The following is a 12,697-nucleotide window of genomic DNA, read 5'->3' as shown; positions in this document are numbered from 1 at the left end:
TATTGTATGTGGCGGACAACGCCCGAGGGGTTTGCGTTGCTTATCGATAACAAAGATTGTTTGTGGCTGATGCTCGTCAGGGAAGACCATGCGCGAAATGTAGACCATGGAAATCTACACTCTTGACGGTTCCTCCAGAATGGGACGCTACTGAGTAATATACAATATCATAGCGAAAATGGCCAGTGTATAGTGAGTATACATCGTTGCCCAGCGTCTACCATCCCTCCAAGCAAACAATGCAAAAGTCCCCTGATTGGGCGAAGGCGGGGAAAACAGCCCGTTTTATGGCTGAGTCAGCGCCTGCAAAATCGACGCTTTCCAAAGGCCCCTCACTATCTAAACTACTCTTCGTTCGTCAACTTTTAGATCCACCTCCAGACTTGCCCTTTTTTGCTCTTCAATAGAGACGTGTTTGGTCTGTTCGCCTTGTTTTTGTTCCTCAATTTCAAACATGGCCGGCCAAACTCCGGAGTCCTGGGAGGATGAACTCTCTCAGCAGACTGAGGGCGTCAACCTGAACGCACAGAACCGGCCACAGCCCCAAGCTCCCTCTTTCCGTCCAGGAGTTGCCTCTTTCCAACCAGGAGCCGCTTCTTTCGTGCCCGGTCAGTCTTTCCAAGGGTATGGTGGCTTCCAGCAATACGGCCAGTATGGCCAGCAAGCCTATGGCGGTTACCCATATGGTCAGCAGCAGGCCTATGGTCAGTATGGAGCGTATGCTCAGCAACCTGGTGGCTACAACCAACCATACAACCAGCAATACGGCGGCTACCAGCAACCACAGCAACAGCAACAACCTGCTCAACAGCAACCCCAAGCTACGCAGCAGCCCAAGGCTGCTGAATCCCAGCCTGCCCAATCGGCGCCCAAACCTGCCGCCGTCGCCGCTCCCAAAGCTAAAGTTCTGTCTATCGGTGGCGCTAGCGACTCTCCTGCTGCCCCTAAGACCAAGGTCCTTTCGATCGGTACCCCCTCTCCTGCTCCTGCCTCGAATGCACCATCTTCGGGATCTGCGACTCCTGGAGACTCCAAGGGACCCGATGCTGCTCAGGCAGCCGCCAAGGTGACAGCTACGAAGGCTATTGAGAAGACGGAGAAGAAGGCAGAACAGAAGGCTGCCGCCAGCGGCAAATCATCTCCTGCTCCTGCGTCCGGTCGCTCTAGCCCCGGAAGATCCAGCCCTTCCCGAGCCGAAGTTGCTAAGGCTGCCCGTGCCGCAGATGCCGTCGCCAAGGAGCAACAGGCCGACGTTGACGAAGCTACACTGAAGGAAATTTATGGTGAGAAGAAGGAGCATGTGAACATCGTGTTCATCGGACACGTTGATGCCGGAAAGTCCACCCTGGGTGGATCCATCCTGTACGTCACTGGCATGGTGGACGAGCGAACTTTGGATAAGTATAAGAGAGATGCCAAGGAGGCCGGTCGTGAGACTTGGTATCTTTCTTGGGCTTTGGATTTGACGAACGAAGAGCGAGCCAAGGGGAAGACGGTCGAGGTTGGCCGTGCTCACTTCAAGCTTGATGTGCAGTCTCCCGACGGACCTATCGAGAGACACTTCTCCATTTTGGATGCCCCTGGTCACAAAGCATACGTTCACCACATGATTGGTGGTGCTTCACAGGCTGATGTTGGTGTTCTGGTCATCTCCGCACGAAAGGGTGAATACGAAACTGGATTCGAAAAGGGCGGCCAGACCCGTGAACACGCTTTGCTGGCGAGAAATACAGGTGTTCAGAAGCTGGTCGTTGCTGTCAACAAGATGGACGACCCTACTGTGGAATGGAGCCATGCCCGTTACAAGGAGTGCACGGTCAAGGTCTCGAAGTTTTTGGAGAACCTCGGCTACAAGAAGGATGATCTTACCTTCATGCCTATCTCCGCTCAAAAGACATACGGTATCAAGGATCGTGTTTCTAAGGACCTTGCACCTTGGTACGATGGCCCCTCTCTTTTGGAGTACCTGTCCAACATGAAGCTGCCTGAGCGTAAGATCAATGCGCCTTTCATGATGCCCATTACCGCGAAGTATCGAGACATGGGTACCATGGTCGAAGGCCGTGTTGAGTCCGGTGTGATCAAGAAGAACGCTAATTGCATCATTATGCCCAACCGCACCAAGGTTGAAATCACAGCTCTCTATGGAGAGACTGAGGATGAGATCCCGACTGGCACTTGCGGTGACCAAGTCCGCATGCGTCTCCGCGGTGTGGAAGAAGAAGATCTCCTTCCCGGTTTTGTGCTTTGCTCCCCGAAGCGTCTGGTGAACTGTGTGTCAAGCTTTGAGGCCAAGATTAGGATTCTCGATCTGAAGAGCATTCTCACTGCCGGTTACAACTGTGTTATGCACGTTCACTCGGCCGTTGAAGAGGTTACATTTACCTCCCTGCTGCACAAGTGCGAGCCTGGTACAGGCCGTAGGAGCAAGCGCCCGCCTCCCTTCGCCAGTAAGGGTCAGACAATCATCGCCCGTCTCGATGTCACTAGCACTGCTGGTGCCGTCTGTGTCGAGCGTTTCGAGGACTACAACCAAATGGGACGGTTCACCCTGCGTGATCAGGTAAGCAGCTATGTCTTATATCGTTTAATAATAAGCTAACTGATTGAAACTCCACAGGGACAAACCATTGCCATTGGTATGATCACCAAGCTCATCAAGAGTGACGAGGACAACTAAGCACGCTTAATCACGAAATCCTGGCGGCTTCTATCTTAGTCTTCTTAACCGTTAGTGGGTTACGGCTGCAATTGAGCCGACTACGGTCAGGGAGGTATGGGTGGGCAGAAGGTGGATGAGAAGATCCATAGACTTCTCCCTCGGTTGATGATGATGAACTTTTTCTTTCTTATAGATTGTTTTCCATGCTGTTTCTTCGCTGGAATGGTAAAAAAATCTGCTTGGACGTTTCACGCCGGTTTACATTAAAATGTAGATATCCACGTATATCCATCAACGCATTAAATCATGAAGCAATACCCATACACGCAGAGAGTATCTATATCTAAACAGCTCATAGCAACCAAACACATAATGAAGAAAAGAGAAGGGAAGAAGAAGAAGTCACCGCTTCTTCTTTCCAACAACCTTAGTGAACCCATCCTCATCCACCTCAGGTTCAACCTTCTCCTTCGGAGCCCTAACCAAAGCAGGAGCCTCCTCCATATCAACGTCCTCCTCATCCTCCTCATCATCCTCATCGGAATCCTGGTCCTCATCCTCACCCCTTTTGAAAGCCGCCGCAACATTACTAGCCTTCTGCTGACTCTTCGTCTGGTAGTTCTCCCACATCTGCTTGATAGGACCGAAATCGCCCTTCGCCACCAACCCCCTCACCTCCATAATCTCCGCCGCAACAGGCACCGCACTCTCATCGTCAATCACCACATCAAACTCATCATTCATAACCTGGATCAACACATCCTCAAGATCCTCTGCATCCGTCTCGGGTCGATCATTCAGCATATCGGAGATCGCACCGCAGAGCCAATCGCGCTTATCAGATGATGTTGGGCCGCCCCAGTTCGACTGCACGGCTAGAGTGAGTGCGGGCCAGTTGTGGATTGCGAGCGTAATACCGAGGTCGAGGTAGGAAGAAGCGGAGTTCGGCTGGTTTTCTTGAGGAAGTTGTTGAGACATTTTGGCGCTTTGTGAAGGTTTGCCTGTCTTGGTTTATTGAAGGGGTGTTGGAGAGAATTTGGTTTCTTGGTGGGGGTGGTGGTTTTTTGTTGGTTGCGGTTTTGTATGGTGGGGTTTGATATGTTTCTTGGGGCTTGCTGGTGCGCGGTGCGTTGGTTTGCGTTTCTGATTGCTTGGGTATATTCGCTGCGGTGGTATCGGTGGACTGAGGGCTTGTGGGGTTGTGTATCGCCCTGTGGGATAAGCAATGGAGGTTTTGGGGTGTTGATATAAATTTTTGAATTTTTCTATATCACTGAGAGATTAGATACGATAAGCGGAGCCTGGTCATGTGATCATGTATATAGTGTCGTTGAGTTGATGGGGGGTGTTCAGAGGCGTTTAGGATGGAACTGAGGGATCATGAATATATTTAGTAAGTAGGGGTAGAGGTATTGTGATCTACTGGAAGGACAGGCATGTAACATGGAAGTTGTCAGACTGTTGTTAATTGTAATGAGCGAGTAGCTCATTCTAGGTTAGCGCTTTATAAAAAATATATCTGAGTAGATGTGCCACAAAGCTCTGGGTCATAAACCAGTTATGCTTTCCCGCTCCATATGCAATGAGATAACATGACATGAGGCGCTCTGATGCAGAAATATTTGATAATACATTGAGAAGAAAAAAACAAAGTACGCCTGGTATATCCAATCTTGCGAGCGCCAAACAAGAGCCGCTTTATGTACAGAAGGAAAAAGGAACACAGTCAACCTTCAACGCCACCCATTGCCGTTGAACATGGTATCAATTCAGTCACAAATCACAAAACATGACTAAGCATTTCCTGTGCTCTTACTGCCGTGGCAATATGCCAAGGTAATGTGTTTCGTTGTACAGTGCGGGTGCCCCTGGCTCGAGCAAGGGTGCCTAGATCACGGTACATTCCTAGGGTTTCTCGAAGAATTGCTTCGCAGGAAGAAGGTCGTTGGGTATATATAAGGTTGAGGGTCATGGCATATACACCGTCCCCGTCGGTGTCTCCCTTCCGGCGAAGTAGGTAACCGCTGGCCAACGCTGGTCGGTACTCGGTGAGATGAGGCGAATTGTTGAGGCGATGAGAGAGTATGACGCCCCAGGATTCATCGCAAATATCTGTAAGCACGGATTCAGTTTCGGCTTCCAGAGTAGGTTCTGTGGGTGTTGGAGCATTTGTAGGCGCATTCCCGCCGCTGGGAGGCGTAGGCGCAGAACCCGATTGATCCGGCGAAAAGACGTTGCCACTGGCATTCGGTGTAGCAACAGGTGTCGAGGAGGTCTGCGGATTAAAGATACTCATGGACATCGGTAAAAAGGGAGGTTCAAGGTGAAGATCGGGTGCAGTATTTACGCTCAATATCGTCAGCTCCAATGGTATGGAATTTGCCTTGTTATACTGCTCGATAAAACTCGTCCATGCTGTGAATGTAGGTTAGCAGAATGTGTGAGAGACATTTTGGAAACATCCTTACCGTCAACCTCGTCTTGATCGACAGGCTCTGTGCTCACAACGAAAACTTTCCATCGCGCTTGAATCCTGTCTAGGATGTCCTTCGTAGCCACCCAAATCTCGCTACGCACATCCGAAATGCTCCTAACCGCACTGGCGTTTCGGTAGCGTAGGTTATAAGAAATTGTACGCTGGAGTGCGCCAGAGTTGTCAGACCAGGCAACACCTATCCAGCGCTGATCTTGACTTTTCGAGTACGCAATATGAAGACATTTGCCTTCTTGCAATGGTGACGTTTTCTCAGAGGCGAGTCTAAAGCTGATCGTCCTAGGGAGAGGCTCGGCAAGAAGGACTGGGGGTGCGCAGTTCACGAGACTCGACTGTAATGCTTTGGGAGGGCATCGACTGTAGATTTCCAGTGCCAAGCTCAGGTACTGGGCTTGTGGAGGGACGACCATAGAGTCTGTTGACATTATAAAGCTAATTGGAATGATCTGTAGCACGACTTCGTTCAACTGTCGGGCCTGTTGCTTGCCGGTGTCGGCGATATACTTTTGAAACAGGCACCAGAAGGCAGAACAAATATCGACGAGTGCCGATGCATGTGCAAACGGATTGATTATGTAAATTACGAGACTGTCATTGCTCGGAGAGCTTTTCAGAAGTGCCGTCCCTGTGGATGTTAGTACATGATTGATATACTGCTCACCGGATAACCAACGTACCGAGATCTTCGCATATTAATTTTAAGGACTGCATCGCAGGAAGGAAGTGTGCGGTCTCCAAAGAACCAACATCCCATGGGCAAAGCCCGCGTTCAAAGGCACTAGACCTACATCCCCTAACATGTTTTCCAAGGTTGCAACTCGCGTATAGTAAGCCCAGGCGTTCCAGGAAGACATCAGCAGCATCAGCAGCAATTTGAGGATGAATACAGTAAGCTGAGATATCCTTTGGGCCGTCGGCTGGTTCCAAGCCGAATGTTTCCCAAAATGATATTGCAGGAGGCAGAGCTTCCAAGTATTCCTTGCCGCGACGCACGCGTAAATGTGGCGGAGATAGTTTTGTTATCGAACCTTTCCCCATCTCTTTACGTTGAGAAGATTGCCGGGATACGGCGCCATTAGGTGCAGGAGACGCTTGCTCATTCTCCTGTAGGGATATCCAACTATTCAAATCAAGCCGTTCAATGGTGCCCAATATGCCTTCCTCCTCAAAGAAAGTTTGAACTGAATATGCCTTGTTATCAAGATCGGAGAGACAGAAGCCACCATCCAGCTTATGATCCAAAGAGGACTGCGTAATTTGGTCAACAAATAACTGGGCAATTTGAATCTGCATGTCTTTGCGGGTGAGAACAGGGAATAACCGATTTTCTGTTAATGAGAAATAACCGGTCATTGACCAGTCAGAGAATGTGGATAACAAATTTCCCAGAAATATCGAATGCTCAGGTCTATGGACAGGGATTTCCTGTTCTGCCTCTCCAAGAGATTTCACCTGAGATATGGCCGGCGAGCCGACGGAGTTAGAACGGGCACGTTTTCGTTTGCGACTAGGCAACGGTGGGGCGTCACTTTCTGAAGCACTACCATCACTGTCGTCACTTGTATCGCTGCTGGAATCCGATACCGTTTGTAGATGTTGACCTTCGCTTGATGGACTGGCGTGACCATCTAGGCTCATCAAACCGGCGCCAGCGGTGGGGTACTTCTTATTGCGGCGAGGCATACCGACAGTTGGAATATCGGAATTTGTATACACTTTGGAAGCAGATGGGCCCGCAGTTGTAAACCGGAACTTGCCGTCAGCGCCATATTTCTGATCCCAGGCAGACATATTCGGTTTGAACGCAACTGGGTTGTAATAGCTTTGCTTGCGACTTCCTTTCGTTGGGACATGATTGTCCCCTTCTGGTTCTGGTAACAGTATTCTCTTGATCTCCACCGGGCTTAGAGGGGGACTTATTGTTTGATTTTGTTCAATATGAGGTGAGGCTGCCACTGTGGTTTCCTCTGCATCCATGTGTTCGGGTTGAACTTTTGGAGTTACCTCATCTGGACTTGCTTGGGCTACTTCAAGAATTTCTGCTGGCGTTTTCTGAGCTGCGAAGTCTTCTAACAGAGCACCTTCAGAGATAGTAGGATGTGCCTCTGTAACCTCTAAGTCGACCATGCCAGGAACCTCTTGAGCGTCATCAGCGGGAACATCTGTATCCATGGCAGCGAAGCTAGGGTCATCGAAGAAATTGAAATCTGCATCGGTGATTCCTTTGGTGCCAAAGTCTCTTTCATCCATGTCTCCGAAGAGATCATCATCCTCATTGGTGTCGTATAATCCAGATCCTACCGCAAGCCCACCTAACGGGCCAAATCCCGCCGACGGGTCAGCTTCTGAGCGATCTTTAGTAGTTAGTTGCTCGTAGTACTTTGGCTTGCTTTGGTTTTGTAAGAGGGATGGCACAAGGTCTGGTTCTTCAGCAAATGTGTCTGATGGGCCTGCGAGATTCAATCCCATTGCGGCAGCTCCATCTGGTGGTGTCGGATATACGAGACTAACAGTCTGGAGATCAGGATACTCAGAAGCTCGAGATAAACTTTCTATTCCCTCGAGAATGTCAGTGGTAGCAGCGGATGGTTCTGGGTTCCTTGATTGTTGTTCTGGATGACTAGACGGGGGTTTAGGACTTGTCTCATCCTGCTTTGGCTTTTCCACTACACGCCAATTCTCTGCGAAATCCAACGGATCGCCGACCACCGGGCAAGCGTTTTCTATCCATTGTGAGGACCCAGGAGACGCTGATTTTGTTCTCCGAAAGCAATACACAGCAGGCCAGAGGACACGCTTCAAGGGAAGCGTAGATGAGTTATCCTCATTTAGCCGTAAAGTCTCCCCAGCTAGCCTAGAGTAAAACGGCTCCCAAACTTCAACTTCTACCCAGGCTGTTTCATGAACAGAATCCATCGGCAACCCAAAGTTTCTTAGCCACTCCAGCACATTGGCTTTCCATTGCTTGCGTCCTGCTGCGCCTAAACTATCAATTCCAATGCTTCCCGTAGGTGGAAACGGGGATGAGGTGTTTGGTGGACCTGGTTTGGTTGATACTAGCCTCGCGACAGAGCCGCTGGGTGATAACCAGATGTCAGCTCCGGGGGCTACATCACATATGTCGGATGGGCTTTCCCCAAGTCTGCATAGTGGGGCAATGCCTGGCTGTGATGTTGTCTGCAAAGACACTGTTAGTTTCCCCACCGAAGTCAATTGTACCTGAAGTGTAGTCAGAGCAGAGATTGAAGAAGGATCATCGTTGACTATCCCGGAAGTCTCGTAGTAGTCCCTCTCGATGATAGTGAAGAGGGTCCGTGACCCTAGAGGGATCGCACTACTGCGACGGATCAGTTGAAGATTTAGTGAGCCGGTTATGGCTGAAATAAAAGCTGCGTAGATTGCGACAGAGCTACTATAGCTATCAACACGTCTTGTGGGTGTGGGAGTACCCTGTGGTCGTTGCGAACCGGTTGAACCCCCTGCGGTCTGGGGATCTGTCGAGAGATTCTTAACTAGCTCGCGAGGCGTAACACTCCCAGATGCCGAGACTATGGTTACACGGTTAATGTCCAATGCGTAGAAGAAATTCAACGGGATATTTGGGCGTACAAACCTTTTAACGTCGATGAGCCAACAGCCAGTCTGCTTTGCTCGCCCTTACTTTCGTCTGACCGCAAAGAGCGAACAGACTCAAATTCTGGAGTCGCAGAAAATACCCATAGGCCAAGACGCCTAGGGTAGCTCGAGACTAAGCAGTCCGAGTTCCTCAATCGAAGCTCTAAGTCCTTGAGGCGACTTAAATGCTTAAGAATGGTGAAACCGTTAGCTGGAGCCTCGCCTGGAAGATTTGTAATGTTGGGATCTTCCGTATATATTCTCCAGTAGATATTGGAGAATCCATCCTAGGTCCTCGGATTAGAAGCTTACATTAAACCCGAGTACAGATTAACCTACAAGGACGCGTATATTTGTAACGGACCCTCCGGGAAAGTCCATGGTTTAAGAATTGCTCCGAGGCAGATCCTGGCAATACTCATAGATAGCCAAAAAAGCCTTTGAAAGGATAATAGGGATCATCTCCAGGAGTGTCTGGAAAGCAAACTATATCCCAAGAAGCAACCCATAGCCTATGGAGTTAACTTATCGCAAAAGTTAGCAAATAGATCGGCTCCCTGGCGCCATCGCTCGGCAGGGAAGGGTCGCAAATGCTATACCAATAATGAACTCGGTCTATATATCAAAACAAAGCAATCATGATAGAGGCGCGAACATAAGAGATTTCGATAACGGATGGCGTTCAAGATATAGAATGTCGCAAGTCGCTGTTTCAATCCAGGTCTCCGACGCCATGAAACCCGACGGAGGTTCGCCCGGACCGCGTGCACCAATCATCAATGATCGACACCCGCTGGGTCACGTGGGTCCTGCTATCGCTATCTCTAAAGGCTTTTTTTTTTTTTTTTTTGGAGTCGGAGCTTTACCAGTCGCAGCAACGCCAGGCTCTTTCCCGCTCAAAGAGCAACACTGCGCAAAGATGAAGCTTTCGAATCAGTCGGAGGTACCGGTCTATACAATCTCTGGATCGAACACTGCGCGACCACTTCCTGAATGGCTTGCAAGACGGAGAAAGCGCAGTCTGAAAAATGACCCGGAGTACGCGAATCGGGTTGAACTCTTGCAAGATTTCGAGTTCGAAGAAGCTAGCCAATGTGTAAGAGTCAGTGAAGATGGTGAATGGGTTATGAGCACAGGTTAGATCTTGCATCTTGAGTAACGCGACTTGATTTTTTTGCTTGCGACTGACGATAAGAATATAGGAACCTATAAGCCTCAGATTCATACACATCATCTTCCACAGTTGTCCCTCTCATGGGCTCGTCACACAGATGCGCTAAACACCACATTCCTCCTTCTCTCCTCCGACTACTCCAAGTCTCTCCACTTACAGTCCGATCGCTCACTCCAGTTTCACACACCTGCAGGGTGCCATTACACAACGAGACTTCCCAGATATGGCCGTGATCTAGTTTACGATAGACAATCTACCGAAGCATTAGTCCCTTCCGTCGGCGTCAACCAAGATGGTATGGGTGAGGTCTTTCGACTTAACTTGGAGATGGGTCGGTACATGCGGAGTTTCGAGATTGATGTAGGTGGCGACGACTTCACATCCGCTGGTGGAGGAACGTTGCAAGGTGGTATCAATACAGGTGCAGTCAACACAGGAGCTATTGCGGAGGAAAGTCACAATCTACTCGCTTTCGGTACTACGTTAGGTACGGTGGAACTTTGGGATCCAAGAGCGAAAGGCAGGGCAGGAATCTTGCTACCGCCCACACAGTCAGTCCCTGATGAAGGCCGCCATGAGATTACAGCTTTGGAATTCCACCGTTCAGGTTTGACCCTCGGTACCGGTTCCTCCAACGGGCTTATTCACCTATACGATCTACGTTCGCCAGTTCCCCTACTCAAGAAAGACCAAGGATATGGATTCCCCATTCACACACTTAAGTTCTTGCAACCTTCTTCCTTAACACGTGAGCAGACCATGGAGCCTAAGATCCTCTCTTCGGACAAAAAGATCATCAAGATTTGGGACCCTCGCGACGGCAGCCCTTGGACGTCTGTGGAACCTGCTGTCGACATCAATTCGGTTGCTTGGTGTAAGGATAGCGGAATGATTCTGACTGCCAACGAAGGACGCCAGCAGCATGCATTTTTCATCCCCCAGCTTGGGCCCGCACCGAAATGGTGTTCCTTCTTGGATAACCTTGTTGAGGAGATGGCCGAAGATCCTAACGATCCTAACGCATTTAGTAGCGGCCAGGCAAACTCTGTGTACGACAATTACAAGTTCTTGACCATTCCTCAATTGCGCACTCTGAACTTGGAGCACTTGATTGGCCGGACCAATCTCCTACGCCCTTACATGCACGGTTACTTTGTGGCACAGCGCTTGTATGAGGAGGCTCGTTTGATCACGAATCCTTACGTCTGGGAAGAGGAACGTGCGAAGAGAGTCAAGGAGAAGATTGACAAGGAGCGCGAGAGCAGAATCCGGGGTAAGAAGAAGGCCGCTGTCAAGGTCAACAAGAAGCTGGCCGACAGACTTATGGCGATTGAGGAGAAGAACGAACGCAAGAGGGCGCAGCGTGTATTGCAGAAGGGCGGCGATGAGGATATGGTCGACGCACCTGCATCCGCACCTGCAGCAGAGAAACCCGGCCAAGGTCTACTGGGCGATAGTCGTTTCGCCAAGTTGTTCGAAGATGAAGACTTCGCCGTGGACGAGGCCTCGCATGAGTTCAAGCTTCTCAACCCCAGCACTGTCACAGACGTCCCAGAGAGAAAGGAAAGAGGTCTTACGGCCGTTGAACAAGAGGAAATTGACGACGTGCCCGGCTCCAGCTCCGATGATTCAGACTCCGAGAGCGAAGCAGAGCGACCTGTCAAGGAGAAGTCTTCCGGAAAGATCTCGACTTCCTCCTATAAACGGACCAACCGATCCCAGCAGCCTCGAATGCAAGTTTCTTCCTCATCTGCCGTCAACTCTACTCGTGACCGTTCGTTCGGCTCTAGGGCTCAGAACATGCGGACTAAGGAGAGGCCATCGCGTCGTGGCGGCGTCGTTGGCGAGAGGGAGGTGACATTCACACCTCATGTGAAGTCGAAACAGAACAGGGCCCCGGCACCGTCTCGGGATACAAGTTTCAGGGCAAAGGAGAGACGCAGTGCTTCCGGCAACACTTTCCGAAAGATGTGATTCTGCAAGATTTGACGAAGTTTATGTCAGGTAGTTACGATGCACTTCCATTTATGAGGAGCTTTCCCTTACAAAGGTACGCTGTACTACGGGCTTCAGTTATGCAAACGCTATATCTTCAAATTGGGGTCTATTGGACCAGACTCTGATGAGAGGGTTTCCATGATACCTCTAGCATAAAACTCGGGTTGGCATCCAACATAGTTGCCAGTGCACCATATACAGGGCGTCCTAGCCATTCTCCCTAGCGTGACGTATTCGAACAGGGTACGCCATCATAGAACTCCGAATCCCACATGGATGCCCTGGGCTTATCATAGTTTGAGCTTCGGGGCCCTCTATATCAAGATGTCTTCGCTGCCCCATGTTCTCGATATCCACGCCAAGGGCAATCCTGCCCAACTTACGGAATGGACTGTCCATTGCAATGCCATACCCTTCAATGTATATATAATCAATTTAGAATACTGGATGAATTGAGATTGAAAATTCATGCTGAACTTTGAATCATGATGCACTTGAGAGAAATATAGTACTGGTAAACCAGAATAAAGTAAACTTCAACTCCGGGCCGACCTCAAATCATAAACAATAACACAGACAGTAGACATCAGCTCCAAGTACTTACAAGAATCCCAAAAGGAAGAAGCCAGATGAGAGAAAAAAAAAAAAAAAAAAAGATGCTCAGGACCTTACTGACGCTCCAGCGTCAATAACGAATCAAGAATTCTAAATAGGACACTATGTCACGCCAAAAAAGGAAAATGCCCGATAAACA

General features: G+C 49.6%; 4 protein-coding genes across 4 annotated transcripts; 2 read left to right on the top strand and 2 right to left on the bottom strand.

The window, feature by feature from the left end:
- Positions 1 to 454: 454 nt before the first annotated feature.
- F9C07_2908 (putative translation release factor eRF3) lies at positions 455 to 2,680 on the top strand (the record flags this gene model as incomplete). The annotated part of the gene is made up of 2 exons (XM_041289674.1): positions 455 to 2,563; positions 2,621 to 2,680. The coding sequence occupies 2 exons, from the start codon at positions 455 to 457 to the stop codon at positions 2,678 to 2,680; spliced, it is 2,169 nt and encodes a 722-aa protein (XP_041142754.1).
- Positions 2,681 to 3,064: 384 nt separating this feature from the next.
- On the bottom strand, positions 3,065 to 3,640 carry F9C07_2909 (putative pre-rRNA processing protein; the record flags this gene model as incomplete). Its single annotated transcript, XM_041284712.1, has 1 exon — positions 3,065 to 3,640. The coding sequence occupies one exon, from the start codon at positions 3,638 to 3,640 to the stop codon at positions 3,065 to 3,067; it is 576 nt and encodes a 191-aa protein (XP_041142753.1).
- An 802-nt stretch (positions 3,641 to 4,442) lies between these two features.
- F9C07_2225746 (mediator complex subunit 13 C-terminal-domain-containing protein) lies at positions 4,443 to 9,152 on the bottom strand (the record flags this gene model as incomplete). The annotated part of the gene is made up of 5 exons (XM_041289683.1): positions 4,443 to 5,077; positions 5,131 to 5,781; positions 5,834 to 8,704; positions 8,770 to 9,058; positions 9,111 to 9,152. The coding sequence occupies 5 exons, from the start codon at positions 9,150 to 9,152 to the stop codon at positions 4,443 to 4,445; spliced, it is 4,488 nt and encodes a 1,495-aa protein (XP_041142752.1).
- Positions 9,153 to 9,375: 223 nt separating this feature from the next.
- On the top strand, positions 9,376 to 12,598 carry F9C07_2277464 (uncharacterized protein; the record flags this gene model as incomplete). Its single annotated transcript, XM_041289673.2, has 2 exons — positions 9,376 to 9,907; positions 9,974 to 12,598. 2 exons carry the CDS (start codon positions 9,376 to 9,378, stop codon positions 11,917 to 11,919), a joined length of 2,478 nt encoding a protein of 825 aa, XP_041142751.2. The 3' UTR covers positions 11,920 to 12,598.
- Positions 12,599 to 12,697: the final 99 nt, after the last annotated feature.

The sequence above is a fragment of the Aspergillus flavus genome, chromosome 2 (genome assembly GCF_009017415.1).
Source record: "Aspergillus flavus chromosome 2, complete sequence".
Classification (NCBI taxonomy): Eukaryota; Fungi; Ascomycota; class Eurotiomycetes; order Eurotiales; family Aspergillaceae; genus Aspergillus; species Aspergillus flavus.
Note: the sequence above shows the minus strand (reverse complement) of the source record. Positions and strands in the feature narration are given on the sequence as shown.